We start from the raw sequence: 25,002 nt of genomic DNA, 5'->3' as shown, positions 1-25,002 counted from the left end.
TGCTAAGAGTGCGAGTCTTTATTTAATAAGGAACTTCTTTTCTATTTTGAGGGGCAGTCTCAGTTACTTTACTATCGAAACACTCCAATATTCCTGAGATGTTATTCTCCATCCTCCCTGTCCTCTCTTTCATTTTCCTTCTCCTTCATCCTGTACGCTCTCTTTGAATTCTCTGCATCTGTGTATTAAGGGGAGGTGACAGCCTAGTGCTGTTACTGCTGGACTTTAAATCCAGCAACTGAGGGAATGTCCGAAGACATGAGTTCCAATCCTGCCATGGCTGATGGTGGAATTCAGTAAACATCTGGAGTTAAGAGTCTAATGATGACCGTGAATCAATTGTTGGAAAAATTCACTTGGTCCATTAATGTCCTTTAGGGAAGAAAGCTGCCATCCTTACCCAGTCTGGCCTACATATGACTCCACAGCCAGAGTATTGCGATTGACTCTTAACATGCCCTCTGGGATGGGCAATAATTGCTGGGCCTAGCCAGCGATGCCCTCATCCCGTGAATGACTAAAAAGAACTCCTTAACCTTTTCTTTTCTATCTCTACCCTCCATCCTTCATTCCCCCTCTCTTCTCCAAGTGACTTGCCCCCCAATCATATCTGCCTCCTATCTCCCTTTCCATCTTCTCTTCTACTCATTTCCTTTCTATTCACAGATCTACAGAGCCGTGGTGTGACAAAGGTTGCTTTTTATTTTGTTTGGACACTTTGAATGGCGCTTTCCTCTTCAAGTAACACCATCAAAAACAAGTTTATCTCATTATTCATCTCACTTTCTGTTTCTGGGACCTTATTATGTTCAAATTATAGTGGCCATGTTTGTTTCCAAAAACAACTACACTTGTAAGATTCCATCATTGACTGTGAGATTCTGTGAGGAATATCATGAAAGGTGCTATATAAATGCAGCCAGAGGGCAGAGCTGACAGAATTAGATGAAGTAGGGTGAGTGGAGGATAATCTGGAGAATAAATACAGTCATAGACCTGTTTCTGTAGGGTAAGTTTTTAACTTCTGATTTTCTTCCCAGTAATTAAGATTAATGTGCACTTATAGGCAGGGTCTCTCAATGTCAGGATTTGTTGCCTTCCCGTTCACTCCACCTTCCAGCTTGTTCATTGTTTCAATCTCTTCTGGAGTCTGAACATGCCCCGATGTCTGAGTTAGTAACACACGTGTTTCCTATCTCTCCCTGGCAAAATATCTGGCCTGTAACAGCTCACAGACTGGCTTCGTGCCCAGGAAAAGCTGAGCACTCACCAAAGCCCCCCCTCATTGAATTCTGAAGGTGTTCCTTCAGAAAGATACACTTGGTGGGATTGACTTCCCCTTTGACTGCAGAGGGTTAGGTTAAAGAGAAAACAACAGTCTAAACTGCTGAGAAGTATTAAATAAGAAAATACTCCATGTCTACTAAAGGCAGGTTAAAGGTGAGCTGCTGTTGTACTTGTCACTGTTAGAGCATTGTGGACCAAGTTTGACTTTACTACTAATATTTGTTTAAACAAAGATGCAGTAATTCCTCAAAAGGCCATGTTTTGGGTATAATAATATGTGTGTGCACATGTATATGTGTGTACCTGACAGTCTGTGTGTCTGTAACAACAATTATATGTTTGCACTTGGCACTGGGAAGGACTGTCACCGTACCAGGGAGCTGACATCTCAGGCAGCAGAATAGCTGTGCTGATTGAGTTACACCACTGAGCTCCAGGGACTGCTTCCTCATTAGAGTTCCTTACCAGACATACAATGCAGATTCATCACCTAAGCTATATAAAGCAGCTGGGCTGGGATCAGTGTTCCCTCCCTGTTTTCTTCTCTGGGCAGCTCAAGTGCCAAGCACACACGCTTGTAAATGGTCTCTGCGAGACCTTCTGCACATGCACCGCTTAAAGGGAACATGATGAGCCAGCGGAGAATTGGTTGAGTGAGGGGTATGAGGAGGAGGACGGTTAGAGTTCAGGCAGAGCTGGGAATGTAGAACCCCCCCCCCCATATCCGTGGATTCGTTTTCCGCAGTTTCAGTTAATGGTGGTTTACCGTGACTCGAAAATATTACATGGAGTATTCCAGAAATAATTCCAGGGGGTTGCCGGGGAAGTAGGTTTCCCATTTAAATCACAGGGTTTGCTACTATCCACAGTTTCGGGCACTTGCTGTAGGCCTTGGAGCATGTTATCCGCGGATACAGAGGGCACACCTGTACAGGAATAAGGAAGATTGGGAATGGGAGGGAAGGTGGAGCTGGCGGAGTGAAGCCATGAACAGAACTTAATTCTACCTTCAGAAAGAGATTGGTAGGCATGAGGGACTATACAATTGGGAGGGACAAGAGCTGCAGGAGAGCAGTGGAATACTGTGTCCCATCTATTGCCTGGCTCCATGTCGTTTTCAGGAGCGGGGAGGATTAAGAATGGTGTTTCTGCCTTGATACCGATTAATATCCCGTCACTGCCGGTATTCTATTAGTGCTGAGGCAAGCTGACGTCAAGTGGGGAGCTGCCAATTTAAAAGCTGGCATCTGGCATATGGGTTCCTGATCATGCACCCTGTGGCTCACAGAAGGAGCTGGCCCCTTGCAAATCTTACTCCTTCTCTCAAAAATTAGTGCCCTGACCCCTCAGCAGGGCCTGCTTCCTGTCAGCAGCCTCCTTTGCGGTTGCTGGTCATGGTGAGCACCAATCCCAGCAGCCATGAGCTGTGCAGGCAGAACTGAGGTGGGCACAGAGATACACTCTGGGGTCAAACCATGTGCTGTCATAAACCTCTTAGGACCCGAGCATGTGAAATGACCACCAATTCTGTTCAAGTGTTGCCCTGTGCACTATCCCTCAAAACAGGAGGGGGACGATGATCGGCCAAAGTTAACTCGGGAGCAGGAATTGCTAGGCAGAGGGTGACTGCAAGCCTCTTCGAAGAACCTTGTAACCCAGGAACCTTCATCTAATCTAGTTCCAGTCTGTGCATGGACCGAAGGTAAGCGTTGAATTCCCTTTTGTTTTTCGGCAGGAACGTCTGGAGGCAGCACGTCAAGCTCTTAGTGAGACAAAGAAACAGAACAGCCTCCTGTCGGACAGGGTCCAGGCCCTTCAGACCGAGCAGCACGATGGGGAGCAACAGCGGGTGGAGCTGGAATGTCAGCTCCAAAAACATCAGGAGGTTTGTACCTTACTATGACGTTCTACCTTCCTTTAAAGGGTTGAATTTTGTATTTGTACTCGGGCATTTATGGACGTGATGTTTTATTTAGATGGAGGAGGAGTGCGGAACTCCGTGGTACAAAGGGATCTGGGAGTATTGGAACATGAATCTCAAAATAATAGAAAGTGATGAGGAAGCAGTGTTGATTTTTATTATAAGGGGAATATAAAAGTAGGGAAGTGTGGTTGCAGCTTACAGGACCTTAGTGAAACCACATCTGGACAACCATCCACTAGTCTCCTTACTTAAGAAAGGATATTATTGCATTAGAAGCAGCTGGAGAAGGTTCATTCGACTAATTTCTGGGAGGAAGGGTTATCTTTTATGAAGAAGTGTTAAGAGGTATTGGCCTATTCCTCATGACGAGTAGAAGAGTGACGTCTGAAACTTATAAGAATCTGAAGGGACTTGGCAGGCTGGATGCTGAGCATGTTTTTCCTTTTGTGGGAGTCTAGAATTATTAAAAATTAGGGGTCACCCATTAAAGGTAAGGAATTATTGCTCTGAGGGTTGTTAGTCTCTGGAATTCTCTTTCCCAGAGACCAGGGGAGGCTGAATATATTTAAGACTGAGTGAGTGAGACGGAGTTGAACCAACAAGGGATTTGAGGGTAGTTGAGGAGCAAGCAGGAAAGTGGAGTTGTTGAACAGCAGAGCAGGCTGGAGGGCCTTCTCTTACCCATGTGTCCTTCTCAGGTCTAGAAATTTGTAATTTTTAAAATATTTTCTTGGTGGTGGTATGGCCAAACAGGTGGCCTGAGAAGGACACATGGGTGACAGTAGGCCCTCCAGCCTCCTCTGCTGTTCAACAACATCGTGACTAATTTGATTGTGTTTTCAACTCCACTTTCCTTCTCCCTTCCCCACCTTCTCTCTTCGCTCTGTCTCTCTCTGTCTTTCTCTCTCTCTCTCTCTCTCTCTCTCTCTCTCTCTCTCTGTCTCTCTTTCTCATTCTCTGTCTCTCTCTGTTTTCCTTTCTCTCTTTTCTCTTTTCCTTTCTCTCTTCCTTCCTTTCTTTCTCTCTCCCTTACTTCCTCTCTTTCTGTTTCTCTCTCACGACTTTTGTTTTTACTCTCTCTCTTTCCCCCCCCACCTATCTGTGTGTGTCTGTCTCCCTCTCTTTCTTTCTCTCTCTCTCTCTCTGTCTGTTTGTCTGTCTGTCACTCTCCCTCTCTTTCATACCCTGCCTCTGGAGAAGGGGCACTGGACCAGAAACGTAAATACAGATACTGCCAGACCTGCCAGCTCTCCAGGCACCTTCTGTTTCTGTTTTTGTTTCTGAATTCCAGCGTCTGCAGTTCTTTTGGGTTTTTTTTAATGTCCAGTGAGACCCTGTTTATTTTATCCAATTCCGATCGTTGTCTGCAGATGCTGCACCAGCGTCAGGAAGGAGACGAGATCACACTGCGGAGTGTTCAGAAACTTCAGGAGGAGAAACATCTTCTCCAGGAGCGGCTGAGTATCCTGCAGCGCGCTGTCGCTCAGCTGGAGAACGAGAAGCGTGAGCTGGAGAGGTCGTCAGTCCGTCTGGAGAAGGATAAAAGTGCCCTGAAAAAGACACTGGACAAGGTGGGTCTGAAATCCCAGGGGCTGCAAACACATTCAGCGCCTTCTGTAATACACCAGCAGGTGAGGAATGAGCTGTACCAGATGTGCATGAGTGATTTTTAAATTTTAATTGAGGAGCCACAAAGATCACGATATAGGAGACGTGGAAGATGGAAGAGTTAGAGAGAAGGTGAGATAATCAAGAGGTGCTGAGAAGATGCTACCAATGCGTTTCAAAAGCCAGGTATTGGGAAGAAGGAAGAGATGCATAATTTGAGGTTTTTATTGGGCTTTTTCTTGTTTCTGTAAGTCCCAGTGCAGAACGTGAGCTCTGGTTGAGCTTGGACGAGTCATCGTATCCACAATACAAGTCTTCCTGATATAATGCACGTTTTGTCAGTGTGAATTGGTTATAATATGATTGATGCTTTCTGAACACTGTTTAGAAAATGTGAACTTTGTACTGAATGGGTATAGTGATCTTTTACAGCGCGATTTTCCACAGAGGTTTTTCATAATGCGCTTTCCTGTAGCACGAGATTGCAGAGGAACACGACCATTGTGTTATACCAGAACACTGTATAAAATCATCTACCTTCACCTTCATAATATCATTTGAGTTTGCCTGGTCTTAGCTCATTTGATATTGAAACCCCATCCTTGTGCTTATTACCTCCAATCTCAACTATTCCAACACAATCCTGGCTGGTTTCCCACATTATACCCTCCATAAACCTGAGGTCATCCGAAGCTCCACTACTTGTGTCTTAACTCACAACAATTCCTATTCCCAAAAACAATTGTGCTCACTGACCCACTATGAGAGAGGTTGATAATATATTATCATTGTTTGGGAATTGAGCTTGAATTTTAATGTAGAGATAATTGGGTTTATGGTTTTAATTCAATGAAAGTTTTTTTTTCCCTCAGACGTCAGAAAGTCTTTTATGAGCAGTGACTTTAAACATTTCCAAGAAAGCATCTGTCTTGATCTAAGTGATGAGGTAAACTACCCAAGGGAGTTAAATGACAAAATTTAAAACTTCAGCAAAATTGAACCTTTCTGGCATACAGGACAATAAACAATGGGGTGTAGTCAGGCTTCAGTGAAGAAGAGATTTTTCATACCAGCAGATGTACAATTTAATTTGTGGCATATAGACTTTCAAAGCTGGAAAGAAGTCTTCAAACTGTTTTGGCAGTTAGGTAACTTCTCTTAAAGCTCAATTTGGAAAAAGTCAATAAAGTAATCAATGTCTGTATTTCTCGGGGAGAGACAGTAATGGGAGCAAATCACATCTAGTAAGTGTATAGAAAATTACCAAATGAACTGCTTGTATCCTTGTCAATTAATTTTTGAAGTGTGTGTGTGTGTGTGTGTGTGTGTGTGTGTCTTTGTTTTTGTTTTCCATTGTGTAATAACTTGTGTTTTTTTTTAAAAGAACATTTTTAGCCTAATGTGAACATATTCAGTGACTAACCAGTGTGGTAACCAAACTGCAAAAAATAAATGTCATGATTTTGAGATGCCGCTGTTGGACTGTGGTGGACAAAGTTAAAGATCACACATCACCAGGTTATAGTCCAATACATTTAATTGGAAGCACACTAGCTTTCGGATCGCCACTCCTCCATGAGGTGGTTGTGACAAAAAAATCTAGTGTGCTTCCAATTATACATGTTGGACTATAACCTGGTGTTGTGTGATTTTTAACTTTAAGCAAAAAATAACACTTGTGTTCTGTCAAGCCAGGCCTGAGATCTGACTTGTCCTGTATTACCATCAGCTGAAATCGCGGAACTACACTGACTTCCCATCAGCAATGTCTTAATTTTAAAGTTCTCGTTGTGTTTTCAAATCTTTTCTTCCCTATCTCTGTAATCTCCTCCAGTCCCTCTGTGACATCTGTGTTGCTCTACATCTGGCCTCTTGTGCATTCCCAACCATTGTTGCTCTATTATTGGTGGTGGCATCTTCAGGTACTTGAGCCCCAAACTCTGGAATTCCCTCCCTAAACCTCTCTGCTTCTCTGTCTTGCTCTCCTCCTTTAAGACACTTCCTAAAACCTTCCTCATTGACCAAGCTGTTGGTCTTCCAACCTGATAGCTCCTTCTGTGGTTCAGTGTTAGACTCCGTTTTGCAATTTTGCATCTTGAGATCTCGGAGTTGAATGGGTGCTGCATTCTTAACAGTACCATCCTCACAGATCTAACATTGAAGCAAGGTGCTGACACCTTCCTCCTTAATCTGGATGTGTTAGGGCCCCTCTCCAGTGGACTGGAGAGCACTCCTCCCTCAGCATACATCAGAACAGGCATTCTGCTCATTCTTCATGTCCTGTTGTTGAGAAATTGCGGGCTGCCCTTTTCCCTACATAACAGTCAATGGAATAAAGTAATTAATTGTATGATATGCATTCTGTTGATATGAGTAGGCACTATACGAGATGGCTTTTTTATCTTCAAGCTTTTGGACAGCTTTAAGTAGGTTCTGTAGAGAGACTGCAAATGATAAAACGGACCTACTCGGCTGTACGTGTGAGGGTTTGTCCACAGCAGTGTGTTTCTCATGTGCCTGTACTGTTATCCACTGATCTCGCTCCCCACTGTTTCCCTTCCATTGCTAGCATTTCTCCAATTATCTTTTGAATGCTCCTTACTATTCAAATCTGCCTTCCAGGGAATGCAGTCCTGCATCATTGCAAGCTGCTGGGTGAAGTATGATTCCATTCCCTACAATGTGGAAACGGGCCCTTCGGCCCAATCAGTCCACACCGACTCTCCAAAGAATAACCCACCCAGACCCATTTCCCTCTGACTAATGCACCTAAAACTACGGGCAATTTAGCGTGGCCAATTCACCTAACCTGCACATCTTTGTGACTGTGGGAGGAAACCGGAGCACCCAGAGCAAACCCACTCTGACACAGGGAGAATGTGCAAACTCCACACAGACAGTCACCCGAGGCTGGAATTGAACCTGGGACCCTGGTGCTGTGAGGCAGCAGTGCTAACCACTGAGCCACCGTGCCGCCCCATAATATAATCACCATTTCTGAGTGCGGCTTTCAATTTCCAATTTTACTAATTGAACTTAAACTGCAACAGGTGCCATGGTGGGATTTGAACCTATGCCCCCAGTGTATAATCATGTCCAAAAGAGAATGCTAGAAAATCTCAGCAGGTCTGGCAGCAACTGTAAGGAGAGAAAAGAGCTGACATTTCGAGTCTAACTGACCCAAGTCACCTGTACCCCCTCTTGTTTCCTCTTGTTGCCTGTTCTTCTTTCCGCCAGCTGTTTTTCAGCCTTTTACATGAGACAGATACTATACCATCTCCTCCCACTGGTTGTAGGTGGAGCGTGAGAGACTGCGAACCGAGGAGGATACGCTGCGCATATCTGCAGAGAAGGGGCGCCTGGATCGTTCACTGACGACTGTGGAACAGGAGCTGGTGGAAGCTCAGAGACAGACCCAGCAACTGCAGGTAGGAATCATTGCAGAGTGGCCAAATGTGTGGAAGGGAGTGAATTGTCACATGGACATAGACCATGAACATGGCCAAGCACAGGTTCAACAGTGCGAGACAATGCATCCATGACCTAGATGTGAATTTGAAGTGCACCTTTAATTGGGAGCATGCTAGTTGTCATGTTCTGTTATACTCTATCATTGAGCAATTGATACCCAAGAGAATGGCCCCAGAAAGAAATGGCACATTTAATCTTGTCAGTGTAACTGATTTTAACTCCACATTTGTCACTGTCAACCTATATTATTTTTTTTAACTGATGTTTCTCTAACCTTGGCCTCATTTCTTTATCCTTTTTTTCTGGAAGACGTTGTGCCATTTTTGTTACAAGTGAGCCAGTTGCTATTGGCAAACTCTTCCACCCTCCTGTCCCCTCCACCACTATGTCCATCCTTCATGCCACACCCAGACTGAGTGTGCTGGCATCATGGCTAAACCAATCCTATTCTAACCAGGCACTCCCACATTTTCCAGTGGCAGCCATTGAATTATGGATAGATAGAGGAAGCCTGGCTGATTTGCACCTCCCACATTCCAGGCCCAGGGGATTGCCTTCATCATTTACCCTGGTAAACAATCCTGATGTGGAGCTTTAAGTTAATAATGAATCGGGATGAACTTAACTGGTCATCAGCTTGGAATTTGTGCACTTAAATGAAACCTGTTGGAGCTGGCAGAGTGAAGCTATTGAGTGTGTTGAAGTGAATGTTTCTTAGGCTGAGTGTGTGAAAGAATAAGGAGATTGTTATATATTTCCATGAGTGCTACAGAGGTGAATGTTCATGCACTTGAGCCTCTAAGGAAGTTGTGTCTGGAGTCGGGAATCTCTGGAGAGTGAGACTGGTTATTTGCCAAGTGGGGAAGTGAGGTACCAGTGTTATTTCATCCAGATGTGGGAAGAAGCCAGTCAGTGCTATTATGACTGGGTTCAACTACAATATTAGCTCTAAACTCAATCCACAAGGCCCATAAATTATGTGAATAATGACAATGTGCAGCTTTGAAATTCAACAAGCTGAAGCCTCCTGTACAAAGTGAGCAATGACTGAATCACAGTTAATTTAAATGGATTCTTCCATGAGCCAGACTATTCTCAGAATGAGGTGCCTGTGCTTTGTTATGGTAGCTGTCTGCTTTTGTCTGTGGGGTTGTTGCTGGTCCTGCATCTCAATATCTCAATGTCTAGCAGACTCCATATATATTTCTGATCATTCAACTCCTATTGCAGTCCAGTCTTTTAAACTGGACCGTGAGGGCTGCTTTCAAATTGTATTGTGTCATTGACTCTGTCTTACAGTAATCAGTTCCTGGCTCTGGAACCATGAGGCTGTTTCTCTCCTTTCTCTCTCCCAGATAAAGACCCATGCCCTGGATCTTTCACTAGGTGGAGCTGCTCCTCTCCACACTGTTTGCCCAAATCAGCCAATCTGGTGCAAAAGATGACAAATGTTTTAAGGGCATATTGAGTTTTCACAATCTTGTCTTGATTTTAGAAATAAAATCCTGCTAGAAGCTTTCCCAGCCAAAGGCTGTGTTACACACACCCTACTTGTGCCTACGTGGTGATCATGATGAGGAGGTGCCGATGCTGGACTGGGGTGAACATGGTCAGAATTCACACGACACTAGGTTATAGTCCAACAGGTTCATTTGAAATCACAAGCTTTTGAAGCACAGTCCCTTCATCAGGTGAAGTGAAGGGAAGCACACAGGCACAGAATTTATAGGCAGAGAGATCAAAAGATAATACAAATAGAGTCATAGAGATGTACAGCAGTGTGAATGGAGTGCTGACACACTGAATAACAAGTCTTTGCAGGTGATCAAAAGTATCAGACAGTGTGGATAAAGTATCAACAGCTGAATAATAAGTGAAGGGATGATCTATAATCCAATTAATTGAGGCAGAGAGATAATTACCAAAAATGAAAAATAAGATGGTGATGGAGACAAACCAAATGGTTGGAATAACATGATAGGTAAAAAAGTCTCATGCCGAGGGTCTAACCAATGTATTACATAATCCAAAACCGACCGTACAGACAAATTAAGGTAGAAAGCTCATAACAAGTTATCAAGGTGATGGTGTCAAACAGAATGGTAAGGAAAATTTTACAGATTCAGAACAGAATAGTGGGGTTACATGAAGCGAGACGTGAACCCAAGATCATGGTTGAGGGCATCTTCATGGGTACGGTACTTGGTGAAGATAGCTGATTTGATAGCCCCGCACAGCACAGGGATGAGGTCTAGACTTAAGTGGAGATGCAGAAAATGGTGAGTAAGAGTTCACACTCTGCACACATCTTCAGCGAGAGCAAACCTGTACTGTCAGGGTGGACTGGCCTTGCTGAGAACAGCAATCTGGATGTTGTCCCTAGCCAGATTTTCACTCACAAGAGCAATTCTCCTCTCAGCTCAGTTGGCTATGTCATTCTCATGAGGGCAGGCGAATTCCATGTGTCAATGGTGCAATCTCTGCCTTCCTTTTTGAGATTGATTTATGACCATGCTATGCTGGCCAGGGAACTGAAGCGGACAATGTTTAGGGCACCCTTACAGAACCCCTTCATACAATGAAGGTGTTGTAGTGTGGCCCTGAGAAGGGCTACTCAGACACACAGGCAGCAGAGGTCCTTCTGGTGAAAATTGACCTTGAGTTGCCTGTGTGTAGGTTCAGGCTGCAGCTACCTGCTGTCTATGTCACTCGCCCATTGCCACAAGATGTGGATGATCGATGATAAATGATGACTTGTGTGTGATTTGGATTATAGTGCAGGAGAGTTGCACATCATCAGCCTCACACTTTCGTCCACTCCATTCCTGGTCCAGTGCCAAGATGAGTCTAGATGGCTGGAGATTACTCTGGATGCAGGGAATGATAAGGATGCCTTCAGTGTCTTATTGAGTTCTGCCCGTTCTGCAGCATGGTGCTAACTCAGTTTCCAGGTTGTTAGACCTTAGATTGGCCACAACTGCCCTGTCTGCAGGAATGAGTCCTGAGCAGACAGTAGGAGACCCAGCAGTTACCCTCGCCTGGTTTGCCCTGTCAAGGTAGTTTATAGGTTGTGGCTGTTCTCACAGGTCAATGATGACTTTGCACCAGAGATGAGAGCCGGGGGAAGGGGAAGACCAATGGTGAACAAATCACTTCAAAGAGTGTGCCGAGATCCCTGTGTGAGAGGTACTACCCCCTCCTTCCCTTACTCCCCAACCATTGGATAAATTGCCAAGGAAGGACTTTGATGTGAGCGATGTATTGGGTGTAAGAGATGATTGGATATGTCTCTGGTAGAGAACTGAGTTTGACATTATGATAAGACATCTTCAGAAATGGGTGAGACTTGGGCGTTTTGCTGTATCTTGGTACCTTAAGTTTCTTATAGCGTTTAATATGTAAGTGAGTGGCTGATGAATGAAAGGTCTGTTTCTCTGTCGGTGGTGAACTGCAAGGGTATGATTGAGAAACATGTCACATGTGAGATAGTGAGTTTTTCTTTTCCCACTTTCTGCTGATCCTTGAAGATGGAATTACAGAATATTAGGAGGAAGATTTTATCCAGTCTGGTGAGTGTAGCTGTCATGTTTGAATCAGACTTGTCCTGACAGTGGTAATGTCTCAAACATGGCTTCCCTTTGTGCTGATGCTCTTGTCATGCCAGCAGTGCATTAAGTATGGCAAAAGCCTGCAACCCCTACACCGAGAAAGACAAGGCCTTGAAAGCACCATCTCTCACAGGTTCCTCTCCAAGTCGTATGTCACCCTGACCTCCCAGTATGTTGCTTTTCCTTCTTCATCAGTGGATCAGAATGTTTAAATTCTGATGTACCTTCGAAAAGGCTACAGTGGTTTGCCAAGGTGGTTCACCACCACCTTCCCAAGGGCCAGTTAATAACCAGTTAATGCTGGGCCTTGCCCACATCCCATGAATGAATGAAAAAGAGAGAATTTCTCAATCCTAATGCCCAAAGGTCAGGCTCATGGGGATGTATTTATAGGTGTTGGTGGATTCTGTCAAATTTGCACAAGTCACAACATAAACAATCTGGGTGTTTAGTCACTGACGGGCCAAACTTCTGGGCGTTCAATTCTAAACAGTTAATCTGCATTCAGTGTAAAATCAGATTATTATGTACAGATTTGGTATTCATTGTCACCATCAGGTTTTTGTGTCTCTGCGTATGACCTAATCCTTTCAGTGTCTAGTTATTTCAATGGGGTCGGTTTGGGAGAAGCCTTTGTGGTACCTTCTGGCTTGGCAGACCTCCCCTCACAATGTATAGAGGGGTAGCGTTGGTGTTGCGGTCACGTCATTGCTGGCAACTCCCCCCAACTCCATCCCTCATCAGTGTGACCCCAACTGCAACCTTCTCGAGACTGGGGTACTTCGACTGGCAGAGCACTAGAATTGAGTCTTACACAGTTTCCCTTACAGACTCAGGGAAGTGAAAAACCAGCATCATCATTTTCATCTCTTCCACAGCTAGCTCTCTAAGGAATCTTTCTTACCTTTTACAAGGCAAGGTGGAGAGTCCATAATAAACAGGACAGGGAACATCCAGGTCCCTGCTAATCCTGACCGAGACCTGGGTGGGGAAGAATCCAAAGAAAATAAAATGGAAATGTTCAGGTCTCTGTGGAGGGTCATGTTGCTTGGCTTTTGGACAAGTCATTTTCAAACCTTGTTCTAGTTGATGGCATGACAGCAGAACCAGCTCCCCAGGGTCACACCTTCAGCAGGTGGAGACGTATTGGAATCTGCTAGAACCTAACCCTTGCTAGTGCCCAGTTCCATTAGTACCCAGCCTTACCCATACTCTCATCAAATACTCCCGTACAATTTATAACACAAACTGTTCTAGTAAATGTTTGACGTTTCCATGCACAAATATTGTACCCTCCCCATTCTGTAGGGTGAGAGTGATGGGGGTAAAGATTACAGCAGTGTTTTGTGCTGGTGGTAGTTAATTTGCAGCTCAAGGATATAGCTCTTCCTGGAACAGCCAGCAGCCTCACCCTCCTCACTCTGCCTGAGCCCGAGGTCTGTCATGAATCATTGTTAATTTTGGCTTTTTCCTGATTCTGGAGCTCAAAGAGCAGCAATGACAGAGTTGTGATTTTCATGTTACCGAGAGCTGAAATGGACAGTTGTACAGATCTGCATGTTCTCCCAGTCATGCTGAGACCCCAAGAAGCTCCATGTAAAACATCACCTGTATTTTTCACCTGGTCAGATTCAGAGCTGGGATTTGCTTGGAGCTTGTCGTTTTACATGCAGTGGTTGAGCCCTTCAGTGAGAGGAGGTCTTTTCACCCCCTCTCCCTGGCTGCGTTCTCCTCCCCAGCCTTCCCTGACTTTTGCTGTTCCCTTGTCAGGCCCAGCTTTCAGACATGGAGCAGTCTCACTCTCAGAGTTTGATTGAAGCTGCTGCCCGCCACCGTCAGGAGCTCCAGAAGGAGACCGAGCGACTGCGTGTGACTCAGTTACAGACCGAGAGGACGCTGGAGGCACGGGAACGTGCTCATCGGCAGCGCGTGAAAGGACTGGAAGAACAGGTAACCAAAGCATGTTTCTCTCCTCCTCTCTGTGAAAACAGTGAATCATACTAGGGTCAGATTCAATAGATGCAGCACATTCTGGCATCTGTGTCAAGTCGCCATTCTGTATGAATAAACCTAGATAGTGACTGTTTACCATGCTGAGATCACAGACCAACCTGGTCCTGGTCATAGCCTACACTCTCACCAGGAACAACTGCATCAAGATTAGGAGAAGCTCACTTTATGGTGACCTCTAACCCAGAAACAGTTGATTCAGTAGTTCCTGAATAGCTAACTGAGCAGAGACCAGGCTAGAACCAGCTGGTTATATACATCAGTCTGTACTTTTTTTTGTAAGTCAGTACTTCTCCATAAATAGCATTGGGATGAGCCTGATTTCTATCAACAATGGAAAACTGTTTCATAGAATTTTATCCTATTGCTGACAAATTACCTGGAGATAGTGTCTGTTAGAAGTGTGTGCTCCCTCAGGGTGTACTATCGTTTATCAGTTCAGGATAGAATACGACATCAATACGGTGTACCATCTCAGCACAACACTGGACCTGAAATCTAACTTCTGATTTCTGCTGCCAGACCTGCTGAGATTTTCCAGCAATTTCTGTTTCTGATTTCCAGCATCCGCAGTCCTTTCAGTTTTTTACTTAGATAACATTGTAGGTTGCGTATACAGTATTTAAATAAAGCTGCTTTACGATCATGATAAATTGTACCTCAGATAATTATCATTTAAAACCTCTACATAAATTTTAAGAATAGATCTGTCAAAAGTTTTCATCTCTGCTTTTTGTCAAGCATCTTTATTTCTGGCAAAATCTATAATGCTTTGGCCTCATGAAGGCTAAGTTGATAAGGAGTCAAATATAGAGACTAGAACAAATTGGTTCCAAGGTTCGATTCCAGCCTCAGGTGACTGTGCAACTCCACACAGACATTCTCCCCGTGTCTGCGTGGGTTTCCTCCGGGTGTTCCGATTTCCTCCCACAGTCAGAGGGAAATGGCTCAGGTTGGGTTATTCTTCAGAGAGTCAATGTGGACTTGTTGGGCCGAAGGAACTGTTTCCACACTTATAGGGGAATCTAATCTAATCTGGCAATCTGTGAATCGTTACAGAGGTGTGAATATGTCCAGGATGGAGAGGGGATAGAGTTGGGAGTGCATGATTTACCAGATGGCTAGTAATTAAGATGTTGTTTAATAGCATGGTTTGTCTTGTGGGAGGGGGAATATTTATTGGCTACAGCAAACTTCCTTCATTCTCACTGCACTCTGGTTGTGTTTTATCTCAGCAAATCTCTCTGCATAGCCAGGCATTCCTATGGCTATCATGTCTTGACTCTGAATGTGTCCCCAGTTGGTCTTTGAAAGAGCTGTCCTGTGGTTTCACTCGGTGTCATCGTTTGTTATGTGCTGCAGGTTTCGACCTTGAAGGACCAACTGCAACAGGAACTCCGGAGACGCCAACCTCAGTATTCCCCCTCCGTTCTGTCTGGGAACTAATTCCGTCGTTGGTACTTCGCAGCATCCACGTGGCAGAATATCACTTTACATTCCCTTGATCAATCACAGCACACACCACATACTTCTACTGACAGTAGAGGCATGGACCCTATCCTTCACCCCAGTAACATCTGGTCCAAATCGACACCTCAACAGCTGACTCCATGTTCAGTGGACTCCCCAGCAGTGACCTTGACATTGCTACAGGGCTGGCTTCTTCACTTGTTAACATTGCTTTCCTATCCCACATGCAAGTTGCCATCACTTTCCTTATGAAGCCCACTCTGACTGGTCATTATGTTTGGTGAAGTGGTCAAAGTAGTTTGCCTTTTGACACTCCATAGTCTGGGCCAGTCGAGTGAGAATAGTTTATTTTAGAACATCTGGTCAGCATGGACAAGTTGGACCGAAGGGTCTGTTTCTGTGCTGTATGACTATGACTCTATTTGAATTAAATATTTAGTGGCCTAGTTTTGTTCAGTGTCTGCTCTTCTTCCCATTTTAATAACAAAATGGCAACACATCTATAAAACAATTTTCAGGTTCAGGAGGATGAAAGACGCTGAAATGAGATTTTTAACTCCTAATCATTCCTTCTCTGAGTGGTTGTCTATATGAGTCACAGAGCCTCAGAATTAGCACACCCTGCTATAAGTTAAAATAAAATCTAAACCCCTCCATCCTTCTGAATTAAGTTAGCTAGAAATGACTCCCTTTTCCTTTGGGTCTTATTGTGCTCTGTGGCTATCAGCACTTTTACTTTTTTATGTGATTTGAGGGCACTGGTGCCTGGGCTTCCAGACTCACTCACCCTCAGCCTGGGTCCTGGGTTTTCACCAGTTCCCAGTTTCCCTGCTGTGGAGCCCTTCAGCATCAACAGGATCTTAGCACGAGGTTCGAGTTGCTGATTTCCTGTTGTTTGCTAATCATCCAAATCTATATTTTTAATATGGGACTTCCATGTCTTTATTTTGGGGTAGCATCGAGGAGCGACATTATTATTAAGGTTTTTAAATCATTTTCAACAGCTGTGAAGAATGCATCACGACTTGACCCCCTCACTCCCTGCTACTGATTTGTGTGGATTGGCAGCAGGAGCCAATCTTAACAAACTCGACAGATGGCAAGCTGGTGGAACTGGTATTTTTGATTTAACACAGCAGCTTAGTCGAGTCTGGCAGGACTCAGTGTTGGGTACTGAGTGGAGGGAGAGTGAGAGGCTTCAGAAAATCAGCATCAATGAAAGCAAGGAAGAAAGATTTGCATTTTTGTAGCACCTTTTATTACTCAGGTTATCTCAATATGCTTTACAGCCAATGTACCATTGAAATGTAATCACCATTATAATATAGGAGAGGTGGCAACCCCAATTTGTGTATAGCAAGATCCCGCAAACAGCATGGTGACAATAACCAGTCTGTAGTGATGTTAGGTAAGAGATGGATGTTGGCCTGAATTTGGGGAAAATGCCTCTACACTTCAAAACAATTGCCATGGGATGAAAGTGGTGACAATTTGCAGCAAAATGTTAATTTTTGTCAATGGCTATTCAATGTATATTGAGGGATATGGAGAGGATGATTTTAGATTTTTTTTAAACATTTCTCTCCTCCTAGTTTTAGTATTTTAATCCAATGCTTCCAGTCCCTGGAATATGCACTGTTAGATTCTCCAGTAGCATCGACTATTTTTGAGTGATTTGTATAAATTGTGTTTGTATTTTAGGTACGGATTACTATGGTGCTAGATCAAATGAATGCTGGTAAATCCCGCTCTAGATTAGCAGGAGAGAATAGTATATTCTGGAATAAAATATTCTTTTTAAAGAACTTGAGATTTTTAAAAAACAATAACGGTAGAATTTTGTTGATAGGACAGATTGTTGATGTGATTTCAGAGCTTCCCGGAAGCTGTCAGTGATAAATGCAGTAACGAATCATTCCGACTAACGTTCCCAATTTTGATCCTAATCTCTGATAATACAACTTAAACCAAGTGATAATGTGATAAACCAATTATGTCCTTGAGTTAAGGGGAGGCTGTTTCTCTGACTGACCTTTTGTAATTTGCCCCAGTGACTCTACATATGACTGTTGGAGGAAGGAGAAGGACATCAAAACTGAGCCTGGCCTAAAAGCCACACAAATGCACATGAGCCAAGGGAGCTGATGGATAAAGTCAGGAGCAGGGATTCTGGCTGATCTCTCTCGTCACTGCTTTAACTAAGATCAGTCAATTCAGCACCAATCCATGTTCAAATCTGGGACCTTCATAGATGTTTTGTCGCTCTATTGCATACGGTGGTGGATTACACACTGACATCCAGGATACAGTCTCTCTGTATTCAGAGACACTGACAGTGCACAAATGACCCACTAAGGTCCACCTGTATTTGTGTGCTATTAGTTCCTCTTTTTCTTTGTTGTAACTTAGGGTCCATGTAACAAATTGGGTTTGTGGGTATGTTTAGTTTAATAGATTGCCTATTCTTCAAAACACATTATTTTTCTAGAATTATCAAGGATTTTTTGTAGCAGCTTCTCTTTGACCATGTGACCATAAAACAAATGTATTCTAAGGTATTGAAATAACAAATAGTTGACAAGACCAAACTAGTTGTTGGGGGCAGCTAATGTTCATCTCCTTGCAAGCATCTGGATGTATTTTTGCAAGTCAGTGTTTAGACCATTTTCCAGAGTGAACCATTAACCAAAACTGAATGTTGGAGATGTATATTAATATCAATGTATTGTGAAATTAACGTTAAGCATTGAAATTCTAAATGCACCAGCTCCATTGTCTGACATACCTTTGGTATGGTATAGACAGTGAAATGTAGACACTTTATCAGAGCATTCTGGATCTAAATGTCTCTGTCCAGGTCCATTCTACTTCTGTCTGGATTAATAGATTTTCATATGCAGTTAATGTTTTATAATTTCTTATGTATATATTTTTAAAAATAGATTTAAAATTGCAAAAGATGTTTTGTTTATAATCTAAAGAAGAAATCAGTACAAACTGTGCTTAAACTATATTTTTGCTGTGTTCTTTCTTCTTTTAAACAGTGCACTGTTTTCTAGTCTTTTCTGATGTTTCCGAGTAGTAAGTGCTGATAGATTCAGTATCAACTTGAAATGGCCCCAAGAGAACCGATTCTGGTTTCTTGTCCCGTATGCTAAGGAAAGATGTGTTGCAGCTTCCATTTTGTAAACTGTTGACTTATTATTGATTGTGACAGATGCTGAAGAATGTTTTACACTTTCTCGAGGTCCAGAACCATGTGAAGGTTTCATGGTGCGGTTCTGGAACCTCACAAGGGATTCTTGCTATCGAACCTTGAGAGGTCCCAACTGAGATAATTTGGACCACTCTGGCCAGGATGCATGAGTGATGTACAGCAGTCAGATGACCAGTGCTAGGCTGAAAGATGTCTGTCTGGTGATGTGAGCCCCAAGGAACAGAAATATCCAGTGCCATAGCGTACAAGAAAATTGTGACTATTGTTTTCAGAGAGCAATGATCCCCAGGAAGCAACTTGAAAAATGCTGGCACCAACAACCTGACTGGATTCCACCAAGGGCTGACAACTGCAAACACAGCCATTCCCTCATTGTTGCGCATTTACTTTCATTCAGCACATTTTGCCAAAACACCAGATCAAAGATGAAAACTCTTCCAACCTAGTTGTCCCAAAATGTTCACTACATCTACAATGTGTTTATGTTCTGTTTGAGTGTGTGAAGTGGCTACTGTTGTAGGTGTGTTACCGCTTTAACCACTGTCCCATTCCTTGGATCCACTAACTGTACCTGGTCACCTGATTGATGTTCCTGAGTGTTATTTTTCTACTCAACTTGTTTTATTATTGCACTGAGGGGTAAGTTGGAGAGGCGTTGGGTACAACTGCTGTGAACAAAGATGTAGAAAATAAATGGTGAGTGTTAATTCCTACTGAATGCTTTAAAGAGGTTTTTATTCTTTATTTCATTTTTAGTAGCAATCTAGTTCCTGTAGAAAGTGTATGCCATGCTCTGGTTTGAAATATTACTTTGGAACCAAGTTTGGTTACTGTAGAACTCCTACCCAGTGGAAGTGGCTCCCACATTTTATCCCACTGTGGCCCTGTTTTAATAATTTCGATTTCATTTGATTTTAGAGTAAAAATTGTGGAGGGTGATTTAGAGACATTGAGTGGGTGGGACATAAGGATTAAAACTGTTGGATTTGCCCTGTAAAAAGTGAAGATGCATATTATTACAGACTGTGGTTGTAGTAACAATCAAGCCTCAAGGAAAATAATTAGGACATGCCCCACTGGCAGAAAAAAGTCAAGCGCTTAAAGGTGCCTTGCACATTCAAAATTCACTCAGTTTCAGGGTTTTCACTGCTCCCTCAGAGCCGATGACCCAGACAACCTGGTCTTGTGACCTGTCTCAGGGTTGTTACTCACAGTTCGGAACCCTCTGTTCTGTATAATGGTTACTCAAAACTGCCTGTCCTAATGTCTGGCCTCCATGGTACATCACCTTTCAGAATACTTAACACTGAGAATACCCAGATACAGATTGTAGATTCCCACTATATCTCAGTGGGAGAGAGACAGTCAGACCGAACACAGCCAAATTGTTAATCTAGTATGTAATAATATGAAAGGCAAACTTAAAGAAAGACTGTGTTATTTAAGTGACTTTATTTTTGTACAAAAACAGGATATATCAGTTATAGAATGAATCAGATTACACAGAAATTTCTCACTCAGTTGCACATACTGCGGCACCTTCTCCTATTGGTACTTCAAGAACATTTAAATGAAGGAGGTCAGAGCAAGTACATCTCAAGTTTTGTTTTTCTACCTTACTGCAGACAGATTTGAGAAGAGATGAAGCAGCATTTTTGCTTTTCTTTTATATTTCAGTTTCCCTCCAAATGTTGACCCCTCCTTTCCTTAAGACACTAATGTGCTGGGTTACAGATCCATAGCCACTGGCTGTCCTCAAAATGTCACCCCAAAACTGACCATTCTTCATTTACCAGACTGCATTATAAGCATTAGTAGATATTCCACCACAGCAAGGAACAATCTAACCCCCCCACCCCTGGTATCCCAAAATGAGCATCATCTATGGAGCCACAGAGATAGCAGTTAGCAGTCTGAACTTCACTAATCCAGGGACCAATTGCAGCCCTCTATTACCAATACCCAGGCTGAGATCGGCTAACTTAACAGACTGGACGTGGAATTAAGAATCTTCCTGGGCAGCATACCTCAGCTGCACACTGGGGTATGATAGATGACAACTGAGCTATTGGATGGGAGAGGCTTCCCACTTCCTTCTTATTGTTACCTAGTCATTAACTGTTGAACTGGCTCCAACAATGGATCTAGCTAATTTTGGAGTCAAAAATCCAGACTGTACGAAAGGAGGCTGTTTGGCCCATCCTGCTTTCACCAGTTCGTTGAAGGAGCTGCCCAATAGACTACAGTCCTCTGTCCATTCACTAAGGTCCTGCAAATGTTTCCTTTTTCAGCATAAGTCCAGTTAGTGTGGATTACTTTCATGAACTTTGCATAGGTTATGGTCTGGCAAAATTGGGCGGCATAACAATGTGACCCTTAGATGTCAGTAACGCACCCAATAACCTGTAAATCTGAAAAATATGCTGTGGATATCCAGCAGCTGGACATGGTCACTGTGCTCATTTTCCTTTCTATTTTCTCCAACCATGAACTTTTAAACTAACATTTGGTATCCCAAATACTGGGCAAGAGCTTGAATTGCCAGTTTGAGATCGTTGTCCTAAGCTATCCTGTATCAAAGAACACACAGTCCAAATAGAATGGACCTAGGATTCTACCATGGAACCTACAGCTGATGCAACCCTTAGGCCCCTGTATTTAAGCCTTGTTTCTGCTTTACTTCCAGTTAATTCTGTTTAAATATGGCTGATATCATTACTCAAACCCCTCATTATGTCCTGGGAAGAAACTGGAGTATCAAGAGAAAATGCAATAAACAAGTAAAAACCAAAAAAACTGCAGATGCTACAAATCAGAAACCAAAACAGAAATTGCTGGAAAAGCTCAGCAGGACCGGCAGTATCTGTGCAGAGAAATCAGAGTTAATGTTTCAGGTCTGGTGACCCTCAGACCTGTCACCAGACCTGAAGCGTTAACTCTGATTTCTCTGCACAGGTGCTGCCAGACCTGCTGAGCTTTTCCAACAATTTCTGTTTTTGTTTCACTCCATCAAAATGCCATATTACAACTTAAGGGCCACTGGTTCCCAGTTTCAAAACATGTCCTGCACACAAATCCTCGCTTATCACAAGAACTGCTGTTGGCTGCAGCGTGGAATATGGCCACTAATGAATTAATGTCAACACAAAGCAGAACACACTGCAGGATAACGGAGGACGAGGGGACACTGTAGGATGACAGACCTTTTTGTATCTTTAAACTTTGTCTGAATGTAATTCCCTCGGTATGTTGAGGGATGTTAAAGCACCATTATCTATAACCACTTCAACAAAAAAAGATGCAATACAAAGTCAAGTTTGATAAACTGAAGATATCCAGAACTCCTCAAACAAGTCTCTGAATCCAGTTTTAGCTCAGCTGCTGTTACACCCAAGAAATTGCTGAGTCTAGACTGTTACAGTGCTGTCTTCCTTGAGGAGAGTTACAGAGGGGATAGCTTCAGCTGACAGTAAACGTTTGGTGTTCACACTTGACATAGGGATATGCCAACCTCCTGAAGTCTCAGTGTGACCAAGTGATTAATGTGCTAGTCCAGTGATCGGGTTTTGGAACAGAAACATTTCATATTAATATATAAATGCTTAACAGATACATTTGAAACTGTTTTGCTGATTGACAAACAAATGTAGATCAAATAAGTATGTGAAGCATTCCATTGCTCATATTGCAGACTCATGTCCAAGCTGTAAGTATGACAGATATAAATCCCTGAATTGAAATCGCACCATTTAAACCAGAAAAGGATTAATGTGTCTGAAACACAGCTACACAGGACGATGTAATAAGTTTGTGCAGTAATAGCAAAGGTTGAAAAAAAAATATAGCAGGAGTGAGTCCAGTTGTGTTAATCTCAGGGAGTGTGCTACAAGTCTGGGTGTATGCCCAGGGGTGTACCACAAGGTTGCTTAGTGACTGTTAGTATGAGTGGGAATCCAATTGAATTCTAATAATTGCATAGACATAAGCGCAAAGTTGCATGTGAACATCCATTGAACCCTTTAGAGCACATTGTCTCTCAAATACTTATCTTAAGATGCACATAATATGCCTCTTAATACCCAGACATGTTTTTTTGGGGGGGAGGTGGTTTTAGAGCTGTTACACATAGCAGCACTGTCTATTGTGACATGGAGAATGTGCCAATTACACTTACTGACAACACAAATTTTGCATTACTTAACAATATATCTTCATCCCTAATCCTCTCCTTTCCAATGAAATGAATATTGGAGCTGTCACCATTCAAACATGGGGTCTAATAAATACCTAATTCAATGGGGCTACATGTAATAGGGATATGCACAGATTGAGATTATCAGTTTATTTCAATGGATTTAGAGGCAGGAGACCAGTGTGAAGATGTGGACATGATGTTGGATAGATATTTTAGTGTTTTGTCTGGGAGTATATACACAGAATTTATCCTCAGAAGGCCAAGAGAGTGGGGTGAGTTAACAAAGACGTAAGTTATACATGGAGTGTGAAATGTTAAGTGGACAGGGTTGGGTCATTGATAGCACAGATTCTTCAGGTTCTCTGGAAGAAATGGCCCCGATGGACTGAAGGGGGCTCGATAGACCAAATGGTCTGTTCCATTTCCAGCCTTCATTGTGTCTTCATAAAGAGATTGATTTTAAAGGTTGGGTCTGTGTTACAGCCTTCCTTCGCATTCTCAGCCATATTCTCTGGAACTTGTTGTGACTCTATAGGAAAAGCTTACAGTTCTGTGCCAATGGCCTAATTCTTGATGTGGTGACCATAGTAGCTCAAAGAATGAGTGGCCCCACCCCAATGTATGCACCACTGACAATGACACAGTATTTATCTACACTAATTATGATAACTTTTTTAAAACACAGAATGGTATGTGCAAGGGCAGGGAAATGAGTCACTAATGGTAGCCAGACTACGCAAGGAAACTTCATGCTCCATTCAGTGCAAGGATGAGCTGGAGGAGGTTAACTAGCACCTGGGGTGGGGGATAATCAGAAAGTTCTAGAAATTGCCTGAAAAGCAGCAGAAACTGCATAACCCATTCATACTATGTTTTGCCATTTCTTATTTTAAAACAAGACACCATTTAAAATTTTGACACAGGGATCTAAAAAGAACTTGTTTATCAATCTCACACATCGCTTTTATGTCAACTCTTCCACCCAACTGCTACATGAGATCAGTAGAGACTGAGTTTAAGTCAATTTGGGATGTGTTCACACACACTGGTTCCTGACTTTGACCTGACAGTATGGGTGGTGTGCGATCAGCCGAGAGTTCAGGAACAGAATGAAGTTCAAATTGCCCCTCCGAAGGTGAAGCGTGTCAGGAGTGACTCACTCAGAGTTTGATTGCTGCTCTATGAGTCACTCAGGCTGCCTTCGGAATCCAGCTACAGGGTGGGTTTTGCCACTTGCTTCATTGCCAACTGCAGACATCTTACACTTTCTAGTTTGTTTTTCACAAAAGTCAAAACAAAACTTCTGTAACTCTGGACAGCCACAAAGTATGAAAGGCAGATCAGCAATAGCTAATAGGAATGAAACCTATAAAATCTCAATGTGAAGAGAGATAGGAGACAGAGAGTAAATTCTGTGTGAGGGACTCTCTGTCCCCTAATCTTCTCGCAGGCGAGCACCATGCACCAACAAGAGTTTGGTTCATGACTTGCCATGGCCACAGGGTGAAAAACTGGAATGACTGAATTCTCGAGGCTTTATGTGTAACCTGCATCAATGTGGTCCCTTCCCCAAACAGAAATAACTATAACGTAATGTGCACCATGAAGAATGGATGTTATCTTGAGGATAATATGAAAAATACCCCAGCACCATCAGAGTTACAGAAATATGAAAATGATCCCTCTAAATTACTTAATGTAATATTATTGATATATATGGAGATGCCTTTATCTCCTGGACCAAGGCTCCACGCGTGGCCCGTTCTCGGTTTGTTTATCCTTTTCAGCAGGAGCCACAGCTCTTGTCACATGATGAAGCCATCTGACCACACAGTCCACTGTTGGCCATGACCCCACACTTGGAATATTTGTCTCGGCACAGGTCAGCTGCAAGAGAAAAGGAGAAGGTAAAAACAGCAGGAGCAAAGGGCTATGGATTGAACATTCTCTATAAGGGAATATGATCCCGCAGTGTGCAATCAGTAAATTGATTTGTTTCTTTATGAAAAGCTGTATGCTCGCATGTGGGACGTGCCCCTCTCTTTCAGCTGTACATAGATTGAGACGAACATTGTTGGAGATAACGTGCACAATTTCAAGCTACCTCTTTCAGCCTCCCAAGTACTCAACACTTGCCCTGGAAGTATCACACCATCCCTGAATGTTGCCAACATTAGCGAAACTGGAGAAAACTCTCTGGCAGACATCTTCC

At 43.0% G+C, this 25,002-nt stretch overlaps 2 protein-coding genes across 4 annotated transcripts in view; one reads left to right on the top strand and one right to left on the bottom strand.

Moving 5' to 3' along the window:
- Positions 1-18,273, top strand: part of LOC132833604 (rootletin-like) — a 97,175-nt gene extending 78,902 nt beyond the window's left edge. For all 3 annotated transcript variants that reach the window (XM_060851992.1, XM_060851991.1, XM_060851990.1), the window contains 5 exons: positions 3,023-3,172; positions 4,582-4,782; positions 8,116-8,247; positions 13,669-13,848; positions 15,271-18,273. In XM_060851992.1, the coding sequence (XP_060707975.1) occupies positions 3,023-3,172; positions 4,582-4,782; positions 8,116-8,247; positions 13,669-13,848; positions 15,271-15,354 (747 nt within the window). In that variant the 3' untranslated portion in view covers positions 15,355-18,273. The remainder of the gene's footprint in view (positions 1-3,022; positions 3,173-4,581; positions 4,783-8,115; positions 8,248-13,668; positions 13,849-15,270) is intronic.
- Positions 18,274-22,159: 3,886 nt separating this feature from the next.
- The window catches only part of mfap2 (microfibril associated protein 2), a 43,112-nt gene continuing 40,269 nt past the window's right edge, over positions 22,160-25,002 (bottom strand). Inside the window, exon 8 of the mRNA XM_060852075.1 lies at positions 22,160-24,677. Coding sequence (XP_060708058.1) covers positions 24,574-24,677 — 104 coding nt within the window. The 3' untranslated portion in view covers positions 22,160-24,573. The remainder of the gene's footprint in view (positions 24,678-25,002) is intronic.

Source organism: Hemiscyllium ocellatum, chromosome 37, assembly GCF_020745735.1.
Source record: "Hemiscyllium ocellatum isolate sHemOce1 chromosome 37, sHemOce1.pat.X.cur, whole genome shotgun sequence".
In the NCBI taxonomy this organism is placed as follows: domain Eukaryota; kingdom Metazoa; phylum Chordata; class Chondrichthyes; order Orectolobiformes; family Hemiscylliidae; genus Hemiscyllium; species Hemiscyllium ocellatum.
This window is presented reverse-complemented; position numbering and strand designations above follow the sequence as displayed.